The following is a 23463-nucleotide window of genomic DNA, read 5'->3' as shown; positions in this document are numbered from 1 at the left end:
GAGGAGGAGGAGGAGGAGGAGAAAGAGGAGGAGGAGGAGGAGGAGGAGAAAGAGGAGGAGGAGAAAGAGGAGGAGGAGGAGGAGGAAGAGGAGGAGGTGGAGGAAGAGGAGGAGGAAAAGGAGGGGGGTGGAGAGGAGAAAGAGGAGGAGGAGGAGGAAGAGGAGGAGAAAGAGGAGGAGTTGGAGGAGGAGGAAGAGGAGAAAGAGGGGGAGGAGGAGGAGAAAGAGGAGGAGGAGAAAGAGGAGGAGGAGGAGGAAGAGGAGGAGGAGAAAGACAAGGAGGTGGAGGAGGAGGAGGAAGAGAAGGAGAAAGAGGAGGAGGAGGAGAAGGAGGGGGAGGAAGAGGAGGAGGAGGTGGAGGAGGAGGAGGAGGAGGAGGATCTGCTTCTGTATTTAAATACACTTCTTTTAACAAGACATTCCTGAAACTCAACCACTAAGAGCCGGTTCAGGAAAAAAGAATCACAGTTAAACTCAAACACAAACAAGTGAACATCTCACACATGAACTGTTGATGGTCTCAGTCTGGTTGTAGCTGTTCTGGTTGACTTCACCAGGGCCAAATAACCCCATAATATATATATATATATATATATATATATATATATATATATATATACATATATATATATATATATATATCATGAACCAACGTCCGTATGGAAGTGGGACCGGTGGGGTTGGAAAACTTATTGAAAGGCCTTTTGAATGTGACGCATCTGATAGGAGACATGATGACGACATAATCTTCTTCCAGAAAAAATGAGGTCAGAGCTCAAGATTTTTTCATCACATTTAATCTTTCTATCGCAAACGCATTTTTTCACGTGACCTATAGCAGTTGACCAGACAATTCATGAACTAGAGATAATTCCAAGGTCATATACCACGTTTGACCTTGACATGTCAAAGGTCAAGATCCCGGTACAAATTTTTTGAGAAAATATTTTGTAAATAGATACAAAGTTGTTCCTCAGTTCATAGAATAAAAATCGGTGGAGAACTTGATGGTGGTGTCATGAAAAATTATGCAGAAAATGTTGTCAGCAAAATGACATACCCAATGTTTACGTGTTGGGGCTGAATCTGCGGTCTCCGATTGGTTGTTTAATGTCCCAGGTGAGATCAAACCAGAGTCACGTGGTGCAGGTATATATATACATATATACATAACCCCGCCCCAAATGTGACCAGTCATATGCCCGCCAGTTCGGATTACGTCATTAAACAGGCTTCTGTTGCCCCCACGCGGCGGACAGTGTCCGGTGCACCACTCGCTGCTCGCCCAAAGAAGAAATCCACCGGCAGATGCCAGGTCTTGAAACAAGCGCCCTCTCGAGCCTTTCCTTTGATGTGATTGGTCCGCCTGAGACATTCCCAGGTAGAGACGCAGGCCATCGCGATTGTGACGCTGCTGCGGTAGCGCCACGCCATTGGCTGACGAGTCACAGTGCTCGGATTCGATTGGCTCAGGAGGTTTCGTAAGGGGCGGGACGCCATGGTTGGTTGCGGAGCAGAAACCGGCGACCGGAGCATCTGCAGCACGTTGTGATCCGCTCGTGTTCCACCAACTACTTATTCATTATTATTATTTTTTGATAACTGACCCGCCGGTAAGTTGATGTCTTGGATCAAACTGCCGTCGATTGACGACGGAGAGAGAGTTTTTATTTTTAACATGTTCCTTTGATCGCGGTCGTTTGATTAAGTGGGGTCGCCTTCCCCCGGGCGCCGTCTATATCCTGGTGTTAGCAAGTGTTAGCATGCTACGGAGATACCGCAGCTATTCTATTCGCGATGGACGAATCCAAGCGACGCCTCTGATGTGTCGTGTGTTCGATGCCCGCAGCAGCGTGTGTGTCGCGGGTGTCTCCATGCTGAAAGTGTCGATACATCCGCCCGCCATTTCTGCCCTGCTTCACTCCGGCCTTCCAGGAAATAGCCACCGCCCGGATGTAGCCCACTCTTAGCTCATTCGGTCGTGACGCCCTCCCTTCCGGGCTCCCTTTACCGCCTTTGCTCGGCACTCGTGTTGCTATTTTTCTGCCTTTTCACCATTTTAAAAGTAGATATCGATGGGAAGGGGGAGGGGGCACGTGTGGACCGGGGACCGGCCGGGACACGTGTTGGTGCCGCCGCTCATGAAGCCGAGCTGCGGCCCCTCGTGCTCGCCCAGCTGTCGCCCCTTTTTTTCCAGCGCCGCACTGGGGCCGGCCGCGGTGCCATGTGGAGCAGGGGTTATATCTGCCTCCACCCACAGAGTCCACCGACGTGCCGGAGCCGCCATGACCGGCGATGAGCGTGTGTAGGCCGGTCGGCACCACCTCTTCCTCCCCGGGCACCGCGCGTCCTTTGTCCTCCCACCACGCGTTACACTTGTGGACAAACTGTTCCGTCATGTCGCTGCTGCAACTTGTCCTCTATACGTCTAATAACGTTCAGAAGACTGAGCTCGATGTTCATTGGCTCGTTGGGTTAATTCGCCCCTGGCAGCCGCCGGCTCGGCCAATCAGCGAGTGTTGTTGGCGGTGGACGACAGATGGCTGCAGGTGGTGCCGACAGGTGTGGCCAGGTGCAGACAGATGTGAACAGGTGTGGCAGACGGCCCCTGTGGGTGACTGACCTCCCCTGTGTGTGTGTTCGTGTGTTGACCACCTAAACGAGTTGCACTCAATTCATATTTCGTGGTTTTTTTTGAAGGTGTGACAGACGAAATCCCATGAATTGATCAAAGCCCCCGTTGTCTTAAACAAAAAAAACGGATGAGACCAAACATGGCCACCGCCAAATGTATGGAGAGAAATTAGTCTCAAGATGGTCTCCAATGTGTCACATGACCTACAAGTGGAGAAAAAACGTTCAATGATTTGTGCCGAAGTTTGGTAACTCACAGGTGCGTACATGTACATTTATTTACTGGCGTCCGACCCATATATTGGTTGCCGATATGGGACTTTCACAGATGTATGTTGCTCTGTGTTTTGTCGATATGAAAATGCAATGTAAAATTAATAGTTTTTCTTAATTCAACTTCTACAATTTGGATTATACATATATATATAATCCAATGTATCTGTATTGAAAATCTTGTACTCTCTAATATGAATTTGGCATCGGACCCGGAAAAATCCTCTTGTTAACCATATATTTACCTTTATTTTATACTGTATGTGTTGTTATCGACAGGGCAACGATCTGTTTAGTCTAGAAAAAACGTATCTTCCACCCGAACGACATTTTTCACCATTTTATGAACCAAACAACTAATCGAGTAGTCGAGAAAATAATCCACATTTTAATCGCTAATGAAACTAATCATTAGTTGCAGCCCTAAACATAAGCACAGGATTGAATTCATTATATAACAATGTCAAGGAGATGGTGAAGAAGAACGAGTCTCTGCTGAGGCAATGCTGCGTCGCTACAAGTGAAAGTCACTGTAAACTCTTTTTTTTTTTTTTTATATATTCTGGTTCAACCTGTTCTCACACGGTTACACACATTCAGTATTCTGGCCAGTTCAATGTAGGTCGTGATTGGGTGCAAATGTATTCTTGGATCAGTTGGAGTTGCTCGGTAACTGGCGTGGTCTTGCGTATTTCAGTAGATGTTTGACGGACCAAACCGTACACGAGCTCTACAGAAAAAAATTCATTGGTCAGCAACTTGATAGGGAAAAGATGGCGTGGGATTTCTAAACTTTTTATCCACTCCGCATGAAAGGATCAGTCCAGTGTCGGTGTTTTTTTTTTTTCCAGTTTCCAGGCCCACGCACTCAGATGATTTTTTACAAATTATGTCAAAAATGAGAACTGATTGAAATTGGTGGAGGTTTTTCTTTTTTTTTACTTGTCAAACTGTCTGTTGGTCCGACGGTGCAACCTTTTTTTATAAAATGCTAAATGTTTTTTGTGTTTTTAGGGGAAAATAACTGAAACATTTTAAATTGATGATGAGAAGTGCGGTTGATAGTCTTTTATCTTGAATGACCTCATGTGGCCCTTCCTCCTCCTCCTCCTCCTCCTCAGACATTTCCAGTTGACCAAAGCAATGGTGATGGAGAAGCCAAGTGCCCAGCTGGTCGGGCGAGAGTTTGTCCGACAGTACTACACACTCCTGAACCAGGCCCCCGACTACCTGCACAGGTACGACCGTCATAACTCTGACTTCCAGATGATGTTGATTTGCACGTGTGCGTCAGCGTGAATGTTTTCCCCCCGTTTGTGTGTCTCTGCTCAGGTTCTATGGGAAGAACTCCTCGTACGTGCACGGCGGCCTGGACGGCAACGGCAAACCCGCTGAGGCTGTTTATGGACAATCTGTAAGTGGACTTCATCCGGCTCAGAAGGGCTAAAACATGTTTTGTTTCGTGCGAGTGATGTGCTTTGTCCATAAAAGATATTTCAGATCAACCTCTGGAACATTTTGACAATTGAGAACATTTTATTCCCATTATTCTTCTCAAGTTCGTATTTACTCTGCTTTTCCTGATGTTTTCCACCTTTAGTTTTGTTAAAATCTCGAGCGTTCACTCGTTCTCAGTCTGTGCAGCAACTGAAAGAACGTCACCGTCAAAGTTAAATACGTTAAAGAAAGTGATAATTAAAAAAAATGTTTGGATCCACGCCGAGTTTAACAGGTTCTTTCGTGGAAATCCGTTCAGTAGTTTTTTTTAGTCCTGACGAGCAAACTAACAAACCCAATGGACAGGGCTGAAAAAATAACCTCCCTTGCTTAAATTAAAAAAAAATGTATATATAAATGAATAATGTCGTGAGGGATTGTCTTTAAAAAAAAAGTGAAGAAACATCAGCTTATTGAACGTCCTCTCCTCTCGTTTCCCAGGAGATCCACAAGAGGGTGATGGCTCTGAGCTTCCGGGATTGTCACACAAAGATCCGGCACGTGGACGCCCACGCCACCCTGAACGAGGGCGTGGTGGTGCAGGTGATGGGTGAGCTGTCCAACAACATGCAGCCCATGAGGAAGTTCATGCAGACCTTTGTGCTGGCACCCGAGGTCCGTCGCCGCCGCCGCCTTCCATCGAACGAGCGCCACGATCAGATCAGATGTTTAAGTCTTAAATGTTATTTTTCTTCTTTTTTCCTGCAGGGAACAGTTGCAAACAAATTCTACGTCCACAATGACGTGTTCCGTTACCAAGACGAGGTGTTTGTAGACTCTGACTCTGAGCCTCCAGAAGGTGAGAGAACCTCCTTCTCTTCCCAGTGGATATGATCCGACTGATGTTGGTATCATTTGGCCAAAGATAAATTAAGTAACAGTAACTGAGACGCGCTTCTCTCGATAAGTCTTTGATCATTTTTTCTTTGCAGCACTGCGTTTTTTATTTTATTTCTGGCAGTCAAAGCTGCCGAGGGAGTTAAAGACCCTGATGACGTCTGGGAATGTTAGGTTGAATAAAATGAACAGGAGAAAAATTTGAAGTTTCAAAGATGAAACCGCGAGCTGTTTAAATATTTTTTTTTGAAAAATTGAAATGATCTTGATTCATTGTCTGTTAGGCGAGGGTTTTTAAATAGTTGAAGAACTCCTCCAGTCACGTTTTAAGGGAATATAAAAATAATCTAATATGCCAAATATTTTGTTTAACTTTGTTTACCCCAAGAAAAGTTTTTTTTTTTTTTTAAATCTCTGAAATGGGGCTGAAAACAAGGGTTTTCAGTGGTATTTAAATTGGCTAGAAAATCTTCTTTTTTTCAAAAATTCCCCGTCCTGAACGTGTGTTTGTGTGTTTCAGAGTCTGAGGACGAGGTGGAGGAGCTCGAGGAGAGGGTTCCATCCCCTGACGTCGCAGCCGAGGAGTCGGCTCCCTTCTACGACCCGACGCCCTGGTACGAAGAAAATCACTCTTAAAAAATCAACTTTTCCGGTCAAGGTTCTCTCTCCTGAAGACCTTCCAGTGTGACACACTTGATTCCTTACGTGTCTGATAAATGCTGCTGCTACTGGAAGTTTTTGTGGATTTGTTCCGAGGCCATTTGTTGTATTAAGTAATTAAATTAAAAAAAATACACTGATAAATTTGTTTAGCTGAAGGAAAAAGCTGCAAATCATTTGAATTTCATCAGACGTTTTTGCTGAGGAAAGTTTTCCTCTGAGGCAAAAGAAATGAAATACTTCATCACTGGTTTGACCGACTTTATTGCACAGCACAAGACCAAAAAAATTCATATGGACACTAAGTTTCTGTCTGACTTTAATTTGTGCAACGGACCTCAAGAAACAACTTTTATTACTCTGGGTTAATTCATGCAGCACTTTCACACAGGTCAGTGTTGTAAATATATAAATGCTGCAGTGACACGTTTTCTCGTCCATCGCAGTTCGGAGCCGACGGTCCCCGGCGACGACGAGGAAGCGGCGGCTGCGAGTCCCGAGCCGGAGCCCGAGGTGGAGAAGGAGGCCGAGGTCGTTGAGCTGAAGTCGGAGACGTCCCCGGAGACGCAAACGGACGCAGTCGACGAACACACGGAGAAAAGCCCCGCCCCCGCCGCCGCCCCTCCCACCACAGAACCTGCATCTGTGCCCGCAGAACCCGCCCCCGCTGCCCCAGAAGAAAACAGGGTAATTCTGAACTTGAATGACACGAGGGGGGTTCCTCTGATCCTAACACCTCCGTCAGACCCTGACCCTCTCTCTCTCCCCCCCCCCCCCCCACCCCCCTCCCCTCCAGCCGTTCTCCTGGGCGTCGGTCACCAGTAAGAACCTCCCTCCCAGTGGGGCCGTCCCAGTGTCTGGAATCTCCCCGCACGTCGTCAAAGTCACGCCCACAGCACCGGTAAGTTCAGATCTCTCAGTCTGGACTGTGTCAGATTCTGTGAAGAAAAAACGTTTGTTCAAAGAACCACGACTTTTACTTTCAGTCCAGTTTGTGTTGTGGCAGCAGACTCACTTTGTCTCCTTCATCACAAACTGTCGCTGCTACTGTCTCTAGCTTTAAGACGACGACGATGAAACTTGCTTTTATTTCTTTACTGGCCCAAAATTGTGTGATGAATCCAAACAGGAAAAACCCTGCGCTTTTCTTTCTTGCTTTCTCCTTCCTTCCTTTCCCTCTTCACCAAAGTGTTGTGACTCTTTCAGCCCCGGGCGGAGGTGAAGTCAGAGTCGCAGACGGCAGCACAGAGACCACAGAGAGACCAGCGACCGAGGGAACAGAGGCCTGGAGGTCAGCCGCCGGTGCACAGGGCACCCAGACCAGGTACACACAGACGGACACAAGGAGATTTGTACGGTTGCACAGTGACCAGGTAGTTCTTCTTGTCCCTGTCTGTTCCCATGTCGTACATTCCTGCGTTTGACTCGTCGGCTTCTGTGTGTTTCAGTGCGAGAGGGGGAGCCGGGTGAGACGGAGGGCCGCAGGGTGGTCAGGTACCCCGACGCCCACCAGCTCTTTGTGGGCAACGTCCCCCACGACGTGGACAAGAGCGAACTCAAGGAGTTCTTTGAACGTAAGTGGGATTTTCGTGGACACGCTGCTGAAACTAAGAACGTGAAAGACACACGGTGCAGGGAGTTAACGGATTTTTATCAGGCGGCTCAAAGCAAATGTCATGTTGATATGAAATAATAATAAGACGACTGTGTCCTGCTCCTCGTCCACAGAGTACGGTACGGTCCTGGAACTGAGGATCAACAGCGGAGGAAAATTACCAAACTTTGGTTTTGTGGTGTTCGACGACTCTGAGCCGGTTCAGAAGATCCTCAGCAACAGGGTGAGAACATTTTATTTCCTTTTGATGCACAGGGTTCCTGTACGCAATAGGGAAAAGTATGGAATATGAGTCAGTTCCAGATGGAAAAAGTCTGGGGAAAAAAGAAAAGAAATTATGGGAAAAAAAATATTTGTGTTTCCAGCAAAGTTTTGTTTTGTCCACACACCAAGTATATTGCTAAATATTGACATTTAAGAGCTGAAATTTTTATCATAAAACTACTTTTAACGATTAATCGATTATCAAAATAGATGTAATTTAGTAGTCAATTACAATCCATTAATCAATTAACTGTTGCAGCTCTAATAAAAATGGACGTGAATCCAAAGATTTTAGAAAACTAAAGTCTCAAATCTCTCTCGTGAATTATTTCACAGTCAGTGATTAACGTCGCCATAGCGACACACTCTACTTGCCACTGTCACGACTGTATCTATGGAACAGTAGTTCACATGTGACTATGACAGGTTAAGTAGTTTCTATCACCGGGGAATTATCGTGGTTATTTTATTTTTGTTTCCTCTGTTGATGATAAAATATATATTTACCCCAAATTACTGAGTTTAAATACCAATATTTAAATCTGAGAATCATATCCTGGAAAAGGTAAAGTCGGATTGGAAGTATCAATATTTCAATATCAATCTGCAGAAACCGTGTCTGAAGTGCAACACGACAGCAGCAACACAGTCAGAATGTTAACAGTTGGATTTTAAAAGGATTTATTTACATAATAATGTTAATTTTATATAAAACAACTTATGATACTAATTTATATAATAATATTTACTAAATCAACATCAAGAGATTGGTACTCAGACATCAAATATGGTCCGAAAAAATCAACAGAGAAGTCTGGAATTTTAAATGGGAAAAGTGCAGGAACCCTGAAAGCAGCACCAATCATTTCGCTGGTTTTAAAACTCCGCCTGGTGATTATCGTCCTCACTGTTTCCCTCTGCTGGTGTTTTATAACATGTTACATCCTGAGTTTGCTCATTAACACTTAATCCCAAGGCGCCTGTTTTGAACGCTGTCACACTTAAAGATAAACGTCTGTCATCTGACTCCTCCTCTTCTCGTCACCTCAGCCCATCAAGTTCCGAGGCGACGTCCGTCTGAACGTGGAGGAGAAGAAGACCCGCTCGGCCAGGGAGGGCGACAGGCGGGACGTGAGGCCCCGGGGGCCCGGCGGTCCCGGCGGTCCCAGAGAGCGGATAGGAGGCGGCGGCGGCGGCGGTGGTGGCGGCCCCCGAGGGCCCCCCACCCGAGGAGGCATGGCACAGAAACCCAGCTTCGGCTCCGGACGGGGCGCCGGGCCCAGCGACGGCCGCTACTCCGCCCAGCGTCAGTGAGAACTCCCCCGGGCTCCGAACCTGAGTTAGATTACTGTTTCAGATTCGATAAACTCGAGTGGTCGTTGATTTGTTTTCTTTTGTTTTTTTAAAACCGCTTTCTTTAACTGCAGCAGGAACCGATTGGATAAGAAAACCCCAACTTTAACTTTTAAAACCCTTCGTGATCACGTTGCACCGCAGAGGTTAGGTCTGTCGGACTCGTTCCGTCTCGTACGTGCGTCGTATTCTCACGTTAGTAAACGACGCAGGTGTGGTCGAGTCCCGCCCCCCGACATCTGTCTGTCAACAAGATGGCTGCCTCCTTCTCTCACCTGCTGCTCCAGAATGTCACTCGTCCGCCCTCCTCTTCCTCCAACACATGTATTATCTGGACTGGTCATATTTTTTCTTTTTTCATGCAGAACTTGAATTTATTAAGAAACAAATCAAAAACATGCAAAACACATGAGAAAAAAAGGGTAAATACTACTTGAATTGGGGATTAAAAAACCCAGACGTTGAGTTTCTTTTATTTTTTTTTTGTTTCCCGCGTTCTCTCTCCCTGTTTCTTAAAGGAACGTGTACTTTTAACTGCTTGGGCAATCCTGTGTATTGCTGCCACCGTTGTACCTGGCGATGGATCTGTCTTATCTTTTTATTCTATATCAGGTCAAAGAGCTGAAGTGTCGTGGTTTTTAATTTGAGTGTCGGCTTGTGACACGTGGATTCATGGATGCGTCTGAACGGAGCATGTGTCAAATCATGTCATCAAATACTGTTTGGCTTTTCTTTTTTTCTTTTTTACCACCGATGCACTTCATTTGTCATCAAGTTTAAAAAGAAAAAAAAGAGCTCACCTGCCGATGAGAGAACTAAATTAAAAGTGATTTACTGTTTTAAACCTTTTTTTTGCTCTTGTTTCTGAAACTCTTTGTTTGTTTGGCTCCTAAAGATATTTGATGGTTTTTATATGGCAAGTTTATACTATAATACTTTGAACAAAAATTGACATGTGAAAATATATATATATAATATATATATATTCACATGATATAAAGAATCTAAATAAATACACATATGCCTGCTGTGTACATCTCAGCCTTTCACAATACAATATTTTTTTGTCTGATAAGGAGCAACATGCTTATCCAGTCCTACTCCCATTCTATACAATAAAAGTTTTAATAATGCTGATGATAATCAATAATTAATTTCTCCTTTATCATATTAAAGTATAAAAAATAAGAGGAAGAAAAAAATCCAATCACCCCAACAATATCCCCATTAGTCTTCTTTAGGAAAGAGACAATTCTACATTTGGTTTTGCATAAATTAAAATGAAAGATTTTTTTCCAGTTATTTGTTGCCGATAAAATTTCAAGCAGCTTAAAATGTAGAAATGGCATAATAACGTGCAGTATTATGAATTAATTCCAAAAAATGTCTTGCCTCCCTTTAATAAAAAGAAAAATTTCCTATAGATGCTTTTTCCCACCAGAAATATTGATAAAGCGAAAACAAAAAAAATCAGGCAGGGATTTGAGTTTAATTGAATAAATGGGGATAATTAGACCTGAGGTTTGATGAGATGAGTGATGATGATGCTGTCCAACAAGCGTCTGGATTAGTCAGAGGTTCAATGTTGGATTAACAAGAGATTTGAATAATTATCATGAAAAAAAATTTAATCATTGCATGAGATTAAAGCCTCTCATGGCTCTAAACATATTGAATCAAGTATCAGAATCAATTATAGTACAAAGGTTTTTCCTGCTCACAATGGAAGAGAGGAAGCTACAAGTAGGTCCGAGGACGACCACACGGTAAGAACGAGGCTGTTCATTGGTTCACTGCAGTGAGTTACTTTAGCATGAGCCCCCTTCATACGGCTGTGGCTCAGGGGCAGAGCGGGTCGTCCACGCACCAGAGGGGCAATACAATGTGTCCTTGATAAGACACTTGACCCTAAATTGCCTCTGATGGCTTCATATGAATGTGATTTGTTCTGTGAAGCACGTTGGTTGATGACACTAGAAAAGCTATTAATTATAAAAATTACATATCTACATCTGTTCATCTTCCACAGATGTTTGTACAGTAGCCCAGACTGGACAAACCTCTCACTCATTCACACACACTCACTCCAGGGACGTCTTCCTGTTCTGATGTTACCTGTGAGGCGTCGGGAGCTTCTCACACCTGGAAGGTGGGAGATGTTCACCTAGCTGCAATCTGCAACCTCACCACTAGATGCCACTAAATCCGGCGCACTGGTCTTGTAACTACATCCAAATGTTACTTGTCTTTTCATATTATCTGATCGTCTGATTAATATAATATTTATTGTACCTGGAGGTTGAAGAAACCACAGCGTTCACAAGGTGAGTGATCCAGGTGAATTCAGTTGTGTATGTGTGTGTGTGTGTGTGTGTGTGTGTGTGCGCGTACGTACTGACAGACACGTGGCTGCTGTAGAATTTTAAAAAAAGGAACCATCTCTTTTTATGACGACAGATATTCAGATGCGAGTGAGGCTCTCACAGTCCGACCCGTTAGCAGACGGGAGGCAGTAGGCCGGGTTCTTCTGTGCTACTTGTTAAGGATTTGAACCTGTGACCTTCTGCCTGCGGCCGAGTGTTAACACATGTCCACTTCCTGTTGAATAACCGTGTAGTTTCCTGTGAATCAGTATTCAACTGCTGTGAACAGACACATTAGTATTCTGGACCCAACATGGCCTCCAACATGTTCTGGTCCAGCTGGCAGCAAGACCCCGAGCTCAGGGCCAGCACACACACACACACACACACACACACACACACACACACACACACACACACACCATTGTACATGCGGCTTAATGTATTCTCTAGCCCCCATCACAACTAAATATCACTAAACCTTCACCACCTGTCTGGAACCTAGATGTCAACGTCTCCGGACCCTGCTGCCTCACCAGGGGCCCTCCACCTTTCAGTCTTCAGTCCACAGCCTCATCCTCAGCCTCATCCTCAGTTCTAATCCTCATCCTCATCCTCCATCTTCAGTCCTCATCCTCATCCTCCATTTTCAGTCCTCATCCTCATCCTCAGTTCTAATCCTCATCCTCCATCTTCAGTCCTCATCTCATCCTGATCCTCAGCCTCATCCTCAGTTCTCATCACTAATCACTAATCACTCATCTTTAGCCTCATCCTCATCCTCAATCTTCAGTCTCATCCTCATCCTCCATCTTCAGTCCCCAGCCTCATCCTCATCCCCCATCTTCAGTCCCCAGCCTCATCCTCATCCTCAGTCTTCATCCTCATCCTCATCCTCATCCTCCATCTTCAGTCCCCAGCCTCATCCTCAGTCTCAGCCTCATCCTCAGTCTTCATCTTCAGCCTCATCCTCATCCTCATCCTCAGTTCTCATCACTCATCACTAATCACTCATCACTAATCACTCATCCTTAGCCTCATCATCATCCTCCATCTTCAGTCTCATCCTCATCCTCATCCTCAGCCTCATACTCATCCTCACCCTCATCCTCAGCCTCATCCTCATCCTCATCCTCACCCTCATCCTCATCCTCAGCCTCATCCTCACCCTCATCCTCACCCTCATCCTCAGCCTCATCCTCATCCTCATCCTCACCCTCACCCTCATCCTCAGCCTCACCCTCATCCTCAGTCTCATCCTCATCCTCACCCTCATCCTCAGCCTCATCCTCACCCTCATCCTCAGCCTCACCCTCAGTCTCATCCTCACCCTCAGTCTCATCCTCATCCTCAGCCTCATCCTCATCCTCATCCTCATCCTCATCCTCAGTTCTCATCACGCAGCCTTTTTGCTGAAACCCTGACGTCTTGGACTTTGAACCTGACGATCAGATATTGAAAATCCCGTTTGGACTACATCAGCTAGGACACTAAGACAAAACTACGATTGTACATCCAATCGAGGATTCAAACCCCAGTTTCCAGGTTTTGAATTAAAACCAATGACGGATATCCAGAAGTCAACTTCATATCGAGAAACTGAGCTTTGACGTTGGTGATATACTACAGCACCAAATGTATCTAATTTTATGATGAAATAATAAATTGATGATAGTGTGTGTGTGTGTTCCCACAATGTCCCCACGTCAACAACGTTCATCTTTATACGATTACTTTTTATTTTATTGTTCTTCACATTCTATTTTTCTCTCCTTATCCGACTGTCCCTTTCTTCTGACCCTCTGCTTTATAGACTAAATGCTTTTTAAAATGTTCTCTTCATGTGTTATATTGTTGAATAATTGTATGGAACCCAACGTTTTCACTGAATGACTCTTGATTATATCCTTGTTATTGTTTATTTATTTTTTACATGTGCTGAATAAATCAAAATCAAATGCAGTTTTAACTGGATGGATCCCCGATGCATATTCCAGAGAATGGCTGGTTTGTGAGATGGAAACTAAAAGACAAACAACCTGAGCACAAAAGATATGGACAGAAATGGGCTTTTAATTAAAATTAAAATTTTAATTAAAATTTAATGTTGAAAATCATTTTCGGTTCCTCTTGTTGTTGTTGTTTTACCTTTTACGTGTCCAACTCTTGCTGGAAAAGAGGAGACGAGTCTGGTGAACGTCTGCTGCTTCCAGGTGCTTGTTTCAGCAAAATGTCGAGTGGATATTGGAATTACATTAATCATAGTTTACGTGTCAGCCATATTCATTTCACAAGGTGATGTCAGGGCCGCTTGTCCTGTTATTCATCGATCAGTTCTGATTTAAAGAGAATCAATAAAATCAACTTTTCCACCAACAGCTCAAAGAAACAGCTCAGAGAAGATATAAGTAATTTCATTGTTGCTACATGTTCCTGCAGACACAAAGTTATCTGTGGAAGGAACACACCTACAGCGAGGACTTATTTGCAATTTTTAATACTTTTTCTTCAATGATTACACAGATCCTTGAGTCGAGTAACAGAAAGCAGAAGATCCAACTCCAACAACCTTGACAATTTTTCAAAAACAGGTAAAGAGATTTTTGTCCAGAAAACCTTTAATCGTTAATAGAATTAGTAGTATGACATATTTCAATAAATATTTAGATATATACAGATACAGCAGAAACGGTACATTCTTTTTTTTCCTCTTCAAATTGCTTCACTTTTTTTGTACAAGCCAAAATATCTGCCATTGTATTTATATTCATGCAAAATATTGTTTTTTTTTCTTCAGATTAATGAAAAATAAAAAGAATTTGCTGAACTTCATATTTTTTTTTCATCCTGCTTTGATGTGCACTCTCAGATTATAAGCGTCATAATTTCTGCAAATGAAACGGGTGCACTTTGTGCCAATACACAATAGAAGCGAGTAAAGCAAAATTAAGGCCATTCCAACTTGTGCAAAGAAAATAAATAAATATAATAATTATAACGATAATAATAATAATCTTTCTTTTAGTTCACAGCAGTTCAGGAGTCGCTGTGTTTCGTCTTCTCCCTCAGGGCATCGGATTGTACAATAGATACCATAAGATTTAAGAACAACCCCATAAATCAATAGAATCATTAATCATCAACAAATCAAACCATGCTACTTTAAAATCCAGTTTCAGAACCTAAGGATTTATAAACTTCCCCGAAAACACGTCTGTCGTTGTTCAGTTCGTCCGCATCGCAGACAGACGCAGTATCTGTCTCACGTTATGAGCCCCTCCCTCCCCCCGACCCCCACACAGTATGACAATGATTAATACAATGACGTGAAGCCTACGACCAAGCTCCGAGAAGGACAATGACGTATGAACGTGTGAAAGAGACTTCATGTAGAAGCGATGGCTGGGTGAATGCACGATATGCTCGTAGGTTCCTCGTCTTCCAGTTGCATATTCAACCCACGCTTATGGCACGATAGAGATATGTACGAGCCTCTGCTGTTGGCAGAGAGGTGCGTCGGACCGGTCGGCGTCTTTGGCACAGAGGGAAGTGACTGGTCCTGATTAGAACGGAGTTCGGGCCGTGATCAGAGAAGAGGCGCTGTTCCCCGGAGGAACTCTAGATGGCGCTGGATTAACGTCAACAAATCTATAGATATAACTTTTGTTCTTCTGACCTCGGGTAAAGTTAGGGTCAGGCATTATTCCTTTTCTTACGGAGCCCCCGAAGATACTTAGTCTTGTGCCAAAAGACAAGATATGAAATTGTTATTAAATTAAAACTCAACATCTTTTGGACTCTGCAGTTCAAATGTCATGCATGAGGAATGAAGACGTTGCTGTTCACTTTCAATGACATGCTATTTGAATAAAACCTGCATTTCACTTAAAGCGTAATCAAAATGTTAATTTTCAATTCGCTTGTGTTTTTTAACAACTAGTGAGCGAAACAGTTTCTGATGGATTCCTCTATTATAGATACCTATTTCTCTTTGTAACTTCCCCTGTGGCGTTGGCAAGTTGCACGGAACATGTCACACTGGAGTCACTGGAGTCATCTGCAAGTTACAAATTTCCTATGAAGATAAAAAGCGCATGTGCTGCTCCTGTTGACTCGCCTACGGCGCCTTCTGGTTTCTTTTGCTTCTACGAAGCTTCACGTGAAAGTTGACTTTCAGCGGAAAACAAGGGAAGTTTATCTGTCGTTGTTTCAACTGCATATCGTTTCTAACATTACGCCACATTGCCTCAACTTCACGAGTAAGTTGATTCCAGTATTCGCCCGGCGCTTTGGGAAAACTTTATTGTTGGGAATTTTGTCTGTGGTGCTCAACAATAAGTTGCACATGAAATGCAAGATGAATATTTATGCACATGGCTACTGTTTTCACACTTAGCATCTGCAAGCAAGCCAATTGTTTTAGCATTGTCTCTGCCGCTCTTCGGGAAAACGAAGGGTTTTTTGTTGCAGCTTTGTCGAAGCCGCTCAATCGCCATGAAACTTCTTGTTTCAAACTGGAGTTGTGAAATGTATTATTTTTTCTGAAACTGACGAAATGTAATCGCAAAGTTAACGTCCAGAATGTCAGCGGTATAGATGATCCAATCCAAATGCGTCCTTGGTGATCATGGCCTCGAAAAGGTTATTCTTATGCATAGTTCGTGGGGTGAACTGAGTCTATGGCACTTTCACTGTAAAGAAAAACAACTTGTTGGAACGTCGACAGAAGAACGAGCGTCGTGACGCAACACTCCATAACTCTGTTCATGAAATATGGCATGAAAACACAATGGAATGAAACAAAACATCTCCTCTACGCATTTCAACACACTGTAAGAATCTCCTCTCGTCAATAAATACATCAATAAGTCAATAAATGAAGTCTCAATGCTTCAAATAAATAGGCAAATAATTAATAAAAAATCTTTTACAAGTATAAATTGTGTAGAGGGAAATGTTCCATATGAAAATATTTTGTATATACTATAATAATATGTGTATAGCTGAAGGTAATCTAACTCAATATTCTATCTGGCAATCAGTTATTGAACTCAAAGACAAAGTGAATATGATAATATTAAAATCTGGAGCATTCGCCCGACAACAGCAGCAAAAAACAGCAACATCAAGCACGAGACACAAAAAGAAAATCTTTGGTTTTGCTTCAAAACCAAGTTGGACCGGGGCTCAGACATCGTCAGGTTCCACGACGGAAACCGTGAGTGACATGAGTTCATCAACAAAGTGTGAAACGTTTTGGAAAATACAATAATGGACTTTCTGTCAGAGAGTAAGATGAGAAGATGAGAAGCATTTCACCTGTGCTACGGATGGAGCCGCAACTCATTAGCCTAGCTTAGCTTAGCATAAACCACGCTAAACAGCTGGCATGCCCCTCCCCCAAAACTGTCAAGTACATATCTTCAATAAGACAAGCATTCATTTATTCAGTATGTCTCGATCACACACACGACAACTGATGCTAAGCTAGGCTAATCCCCTGTGACCCAGTGCCATCGAGCCTCTCACCTGCGTCCTGCGATTCCCCGTGAGAACGTGAGACAGTTGTGGAAAATACCGGACGTCTCTGACAAACACTTTCTGGATAAAATGCAGTTAAGAATAAGATTACAATGAATATTTAAAACTCAATGTGGGAAGTTTCTGGTAAAGTAAAGAAGCACTTTGGAATATATATATATATTTTTTCCGGGTAAACGATGCAGATGTGAGCGAAAGAGGAAAATGCTGAAGAAAAAGAAGAAGAACAGACGGAAACAGAACAAAGAAGATGTCGAACTCTCTGACTTCCTTGTTTCTGCTCTTTTCTTCCCGAGCTCCGTCCGGTTCCATCAACCTCCTGCTGATTTCTAACAGTTGTTCCAAACAGTCGTCTGCAGGAATTGGGCAAAAGTGAAACAAAAGTAAATAAATAAAACTGCATTATTAATTTCACTTCGTCCATATTTGCCAATAAGCGTATTTGTTTAAGAGTTCACAGATGCACAACTGCATCTTACTGATCATTGCATAGAGAAGCCTGCTGCAAAGTAAAAGAGATAAATAACAATAATATTAATAATAATCGGACAAATCCTCAAACCCAACGACCTGCCGCCAGATCAGATCCCGTCCAACGAGGCCGAGACAGGATGGAACTCGATATGATAAAGAAGCTTTTCAAGACGAGTCGTGACGTTCGCAGCTACAGTTGGTGCAAGTGACCGAGATGGAAAGAGAGTTAATTAAGGTATAACAGGTGTTATAATCTGTACAAGTTACTACATATATCCTCTCAGCTGGGGGGCGAAGCAAGGAAGCACTGAGAGGATGTAAACTTATCGTACGTTTCAGTCCCAAAGGTCATTTCACTCGTGTCAGGATCCAGTTGTTCTTTCTCCAGCCGATGGAAACGAAACCAACACAAAGAACACAGACGACGCATGTGAGGGGGGGGGGGGGGGGGGGGGGGGGGCGGGCGATGCATCAGCTGACGTCAAACCTCCTGACGAAGAAGGTCGGAGCCACAAGTGACGTGTTTATTTGGCACGAGTTTAGAAACAAACGCAACGTGAAATAAACGCCGGACGTGCGGAGGAGCGATGACAGATTCTGTCTCATGATGTCCGGCGCTGCTCGTCCTCTGTTTTCTTTTTTTCTTTCCATTCTTCTCTTCCTTCCCGTGTGATTGACAGCGGCAGCAGCGGCGAACCTCAAGTGTCTCTGTGGGCCGAGGTTCCCGTGGTGTCGGCGGGGGGCGGGGCGATGGACAGGGGGCGGGCGGTGGGCGGGGCGATGGACAGGGGGCGGGGTAGTGAGGGGGCGGTGAGCAGGGGGCGGGGCGGTGAGAAGGGGGCGGGGCGGTGAGAAGGGGGCGGGGCGCAGAAAAAGCATCGACGAGTGCCGACAGTTCACATTTGAAGCAAATCTAGATATAGAATGTGTCACGTCCTTGCATCGCTTTTAAATTCATGGAAGCACTGATCCTCCTTCATCCTCCTTCCTCCTCCTTCCTCTTCCTCTTCCTCCTTCCTCTTCCTCCTTCCTCCTTTTTTTGTGGGGGTGAAAAAAATCCCTCATTCTCCATATTTCCACTTTAATTCCATTTATAGATATATGAGTATATTACACTGCTGTATGCCCCCCCCCCCCCCCCCCCCCCCCCCCGCCCGGTCCCCAGATCACATTGTTCATATAGAATTATATATCTGTCTTCAAACAAAGAGAAGAAAAAAAGAAATCTAAAATCAGATACAAGACGCTCATCGCTCCCTTCTGTTCCAGTCCGTCCAGCCAAATGTCCGTGTTAACTATTTCATCTTTTCATAAATATATTGCCACATTCATATATCATGCATTTTACTGCATTGCTATTGCACTGGTCCGGGTTCTTCAGGAGGTGTGAAGAGAGGGAGGAGAATAACGGGCAAAGAAAGCTGTGAATAATGTGTGGTCGGGGTCGGGCGGGAGTCGAGGAAGGTGATGGACGCAGGAAGCATCTGATCCTCGACCGAACCAGGACGAAGGACGAGGACGAGGAAAGGGTGGGGGGGGGGGGGCGTGGTCGGTGTGATAAAAAGGTCATCTCTCTCTCTCTATCCTCTCCTTCTGTTTCCTTCGTTCCCCTCTTCATGTTCACCCTCCTCCGCCGCCTCCTCCTCCACTACTGCTTGTGGATGTCCTCGCTGCGGATGATCTTGTAAATGATCCAGTAGAAAATGTTAAAAATGAGGAAGACGAGCGGGAAGGCCACGCGGGACACCGTGTCGATGCGCTTGGCGCGGCCGATGAACAGCTTCTTCATCTCCTCGATGGTCTTCTCCGGCGCGGCCGAGGCCGGCGCGTTGTTGTTGTTGCCCTTGATGGCCATGCCGTCCTTGGCCTGCAGGCAGGCGGGGCCCATCCCGTAGCCGGGGAAGCTGAAGCGCCCCTCGCCCGTCTCATCCTCCTGCAACACAGGCCAAGACTCAGGCTGTTAGGAACCAGAGAGACACGTTACTGTCGCAGGCGCGTGTGTGTGTGTGTGTGTGTGTGTGTGTGTGTGTGTGTGTGTGTGTGCGTGTGTGTGTGTGTGTGTGTGTGTGCGTGTGTGTGTCCGTGTCTGTGTGTGTGCGTGTGTGTTTGTGTGTGTGTGTGTGTGTGTGTTAATGACTGAATGAGATCTGGACATGAAAACAAAACACGACAGGTGACAAGAGACTGGAAGAAAACGGAGAAGGCGAATCACTGTATGAAACTGTATGAAAATATTTTTCAGTCTATAATTTTCTGTCTCTGCTCCTTGATTTGCAATAAAGCTCAGATTTAATGACTAATAAGTTTGGATTCCTATAAATTAGCAGCACACGCTGATGGTGCCATAAGTAAACGTGGCATAAAAAATAAGAAAAATAAGTTACCAAATTATTATTATTCTTCTTCTTCTAAATTTCAAGGAAAGATCAGATTTTCTCTCTTACAGGGAGAAAATATTAACATCAGACTGATTTCTGTCCATGTAACAGAGAGACAGATTCAACAGGAGATATACAAGTGAACAAGTGTTCAATTCATGCATGGAATCATAAATAAGTCATACTTATAATTGACCCTGCGTTCCTGTTGCTCTCAAGCAATTTGAACGAGGAAAACCACAATTTGAATATTGGCGAAAAATACAAGAAACACATCAGAGATCGAAAACAACAAAGTGACCAAACAAATCTGAATCCACTGGGAAAAGAAAGATTAGAGAGAAGAGAAACAAAGAGGATTGTGTCATCATGACGTCATGATGGTACAGTCCGGGGAGGGGCTACGTTACACCCGTACGGTTCATAATCATTGAGATCTTATCGTCGCTCACACGGAGACCGAGCCGGAACCTTCCCTGTGAGCCGAGGTCCAACCAGCGGGCGTGTCAATCTGACCCGTCAACAGGAAGCGGGCGGATCGGATCTGATGGACACCTCCAGCTTGTGGCGTTTCCACCAGAGCACGGTGAGATATAATATCTGCGACGTCATTACAGGAGACACAATGACTTCCTTATCTGCTGCTCAGACACAACCAGCGAGGAGAGACACGGCGTGAACACGTCAGCTGCTCCGACTTCCCCTCCAATTTAAAAACAACTCCCGTGAAATTAAAGATTTAGCAGATGCCAAAATCCCTCCGATGATCAGGAGCCAACGTTTGTTCGGATTCACGTTCGTGTCCAAAAAAAAAATAAAGTGGCTCGTGTTTCCCTGTGGGAGAACATGCGGCAGCCTATCAGCAGCACATCTCTCCAGGTGCATGCTGGGTAAGAGAAGAGGAGCCGTGTGAAGCAGGAGGAGCCGGGAATTTAACGACTGACGCAAAAGCTCTGCGGCAAACACAAATCAACCGGCCCATAAAAAGGAGAAGAAGGAGGCTCGTGTCTCGTGCGTGGGACCGGCGTCCGGTTTCCAGCAGCAAGAAGGAGGCAAAGGTCACGGTCGATAACTAATAATCACCAATATCCATCAATGAAATGGAAGAAAAGTGGAAAAATGCTTTTGAATTCATGTTAACATGTGCTGGTATGTGAGTGTGAATGTTTATATCCATAGATACTGTATGTATGTGTGTGTGTGTGTGTGTGTGTGTGTGTGTGTCTGTGTCTGTGTGTGTGTGTGTGTGTGTCTGTGTCTGTGTGTGTGTGTGTGTGTGTGTGTGTGTGTGTGTGTGTGTCTGTGTGTGTGTGTGTGTGTGTGTCTGTGTCTGTGTGTGTGTGTGTGTGTGTGTTTGTGTGTGTGTCTGTGTCTGTGTGTGTGTGTGTGTGTGTCTGTGTGTGTGTGTGTGTGTGTGTGTCTGTGTGTGTGTGTGTGTGTGTGTGTCTGTGTGTGTCTGTGTGTGTGTGTGTGTGTGTGTGTGTGTGTGTGTGTCTGTGTCTGTGTGTGTGTGTGTGTGTGTGTGTGTCTGTGTCTGTGTGTGTGTGTGTGTGTGTGTCTGTGTCTGTGTGTGTGTGTGTGTGTGTGTGTGTGTGTGTGTGTGTGTGTCTGTGTCTGTGTGTGTGTGTGTGTGTCTGTGTGTGTGTGTGTGTGTGTGTGTGTGTGTTAGACCACCAGGTAGCGATCCATTTTTAGCAGCCCATGTCCCCATTCTGTCCTTACGACCACACCAACCCATTTATTACTGTTGCTTCATGTACACACACACACACACACACACACACGCGCACACACACACACACACACACACACGCGCACACACGCACACACACACGCGCACACACACACACACACACACACACACACACACACACGCGCACACACACACACACACGCGCACACACACACACACACACACACACACACACACACACGCACACATGCGTGCACACACACACACACACACACAGGGAGCGGGCAGTGTGCACATTAGCCGCGATGCTAGCCAGCGACCTCTGCTTGTCCTTCGGTGACACTGCTAAACTATTACAGATGCTCTGCTTCATTCTCTGTGTCATGTGATTAATGTGGGGGGGGGGGGGGGGGCGCGATGAAGAGGACAACAGGGGGATGACGAAGAGGAGGAGGTGGAGGAGAAGCCTGCAGCCCGTAGACGCAGCTCAGGGCAAAGGAAAGCACACACGACCCCCTGACTGAAACCAACGCCTGGTGAAATCCGTCACATTCATGTTTCATTTTAAAATTCATCCATTAGCACAACAAGGAGCAGACGTGGACACCACACGGACGGAGTGATGGACGGACGGAGGGATGGACGGACGGAGGGATGGATGGACGGAGTGATGGACGGACGGAGGGATGGATGGACGGAGTGATGGATGGACGGAGTGATGGACGGACGGAGTGATGGACGGACGGAGGGATGGACGGACGGAGGGATGGATGGACGGAGTGATGGACGGACGGAGGGATGGATGGACGGAGTGATGGACGGACGGAGTGATGGACGGACGGAGGGATGGATGGACGGAGTGATGGACGGACGGAGGGATGGAGAAGATAAACAGTGGGGGGAAGGAAACTTTGCCCTTCGTGTTGGACAAGGGCGGCCCCGTCATCCTCCCTTCATTCTTCTCCGTCTCCTGCATGTGCACAACATCATGGTCCTCACACACAACACAGTTACTACTGAGATGAACCTGCATGTTATCCCCCCCCCCCAAAAAAAAGAAGCTTCAGCCAATCACGTGTAACGTGACACACGTGACAACGGCGTCATGGCAACGTAAAACGGTCACGCCGTTGTCATTTCCTCCCATTGAACAAAAAAAATGAAGCTCAAATATTCCAGATACGGGCGTCGCCATCTTGTGCATTTTGAGTCTGCCGGTCGAGGTCCCGCCCACACACGCACACTCGACCAATCAGTCATCATGATGATTCAAAATGACAGAAATCATATTTGGAAACAATAAATTTTTCTCTCAGAATAATTTATATTAATAGAATTTAGAATTGGCCTTTTTTTAGTTTGGTCCATGTCCCATCTCCTCACATGAAGGGGGGGCAGGGTTTATCACCTATACTGCAACCAGCCACCAGGGGGCGAGCCAGGCGATTTGTCTTCACTGTTGGCAAGCTGTCATGTCGGCCATCTTTATACATATATATATATATATATATATATATATATATATATATATATATATATATATTATAGTTTGTGAGTACAGTGATTAGAACGAGGCCTCAATCAGTCATAAATGAGGTGAACGTGTGCTACGTATGTAATCACTATTGGAATCCTGAGCTGGTGTCTCCTCGTGTGTTCTGTACTGAACTCATTATCATTATCGTTCTTCGTGGAGCGTAACGAGCGATGCAGATAAGAGCAGCTTCTCTCAACAGGATGAGATCAAGTTCAATGAAAGAGGGAAATGGAAAGAAGAAGAAGAAGAATCCACGCTGAGAGAGGTCGAGGACAACTCATGTGCAGAGATGGAAGGAGGGACACGAGACGGAGGGCAAGAGAAGAAGCTCCGGGCTCGCTCAT

The 23463-nt window shown here is 45.0% G+C and overlaps 2 protein-coding genes across 3 annotated transcripts in view; one reads left to right on the top strand and one right to left on the bottom strand.

Moving 5' to 3' along the window:
• The first annotated feature begins 1469 nt into the window (after positions 1-1469).
• On the top strand, positions 1470-9977 carry g3bp1 (GTPase activating protein (SH3 domain) binding protein 1). The gene is made up of 12 exons (XM_035650190.2): positions 1470-1613; positions 4029-4145; positions 4240-4321; positions 4846-5019; positions 5113-5203; positions 5762-5855; positions 6348-6588; positions 6698-6802; positions 7108-7225; positions 7350-7475; positions 7630-7739; positions 8831-9977. Exons 2-12 carry the CDS (start codon positions 4051-4053, stop codon positions 9092-9094), a joined length of 1500 nt encoding a protein of 499 aa, XP_035506083.2. The 5' UTR covers positions 1470-1613; positions 4029-4050; the 3' UTR covers positions 9095-9977.
• A 4000-nt stretch (positions 9978-13977) lies between these two features.
• Positions 13978-23463, bottom strand: part of glra1 (glycine receptor, alpha 1) — a 94739-nt gene continuing 85253 nt past the window's right edge. For both annotated transcript variants that reach the window (XM_035650224.2, XM_035650225.2), the window contains one exon: positions 13978-19444. In XM_035650224.2, the coding sequence (XP_035506117.1) occupies positions 19160-19444 (285 nt within the window). In that variant the 3' untranslated portion in view covers positions 13978-19159. The remainder of the gene's footprint in view (positions 19445-23463) is intronic.

Source organism: Scophthalmus maximus, chromosome 9 (assembly GCF_022379125.1).
Source record: "Scophthalmus maximus strain ysfricsl-2021 chromosome 9, ASM2237912v1, whole genome shotgun sequence".
Lineage (NCBI taxonomy): Eukaryota > Metazoa > Chordata > Actinopteri > Pleuronectiformes > Scophthalmidae > Scophthalmus > Scophthalmus maximus.
This window is presented reverse-complemented; position numbering and strand designations above follow the sequence as displayed.

Coding starts and splice junctions, on each gene's coding strand:
- g3bp1 (XM_035650190.2), top strand. CDS start 4,051: ATGGTGATGGAGAAGCCAAGTGCCCAGCTGGTCGGGCGAGAGTTTGTC. Junction 5,856..6,347: donor TTCTACGACCCGACGCCCTG/GTACGAAGAAAA, acceptor CGTCCATCGCAG/TTCGGAGCCGACGGTCCCCG. Junction 6,589..6,697: donor CTGCCCCAGAAGAAAACAGG/GTAATTCTGAAC, acceptor CCTCCCCTCCAG/CCGTTCTCCTGGGCGTCGGT.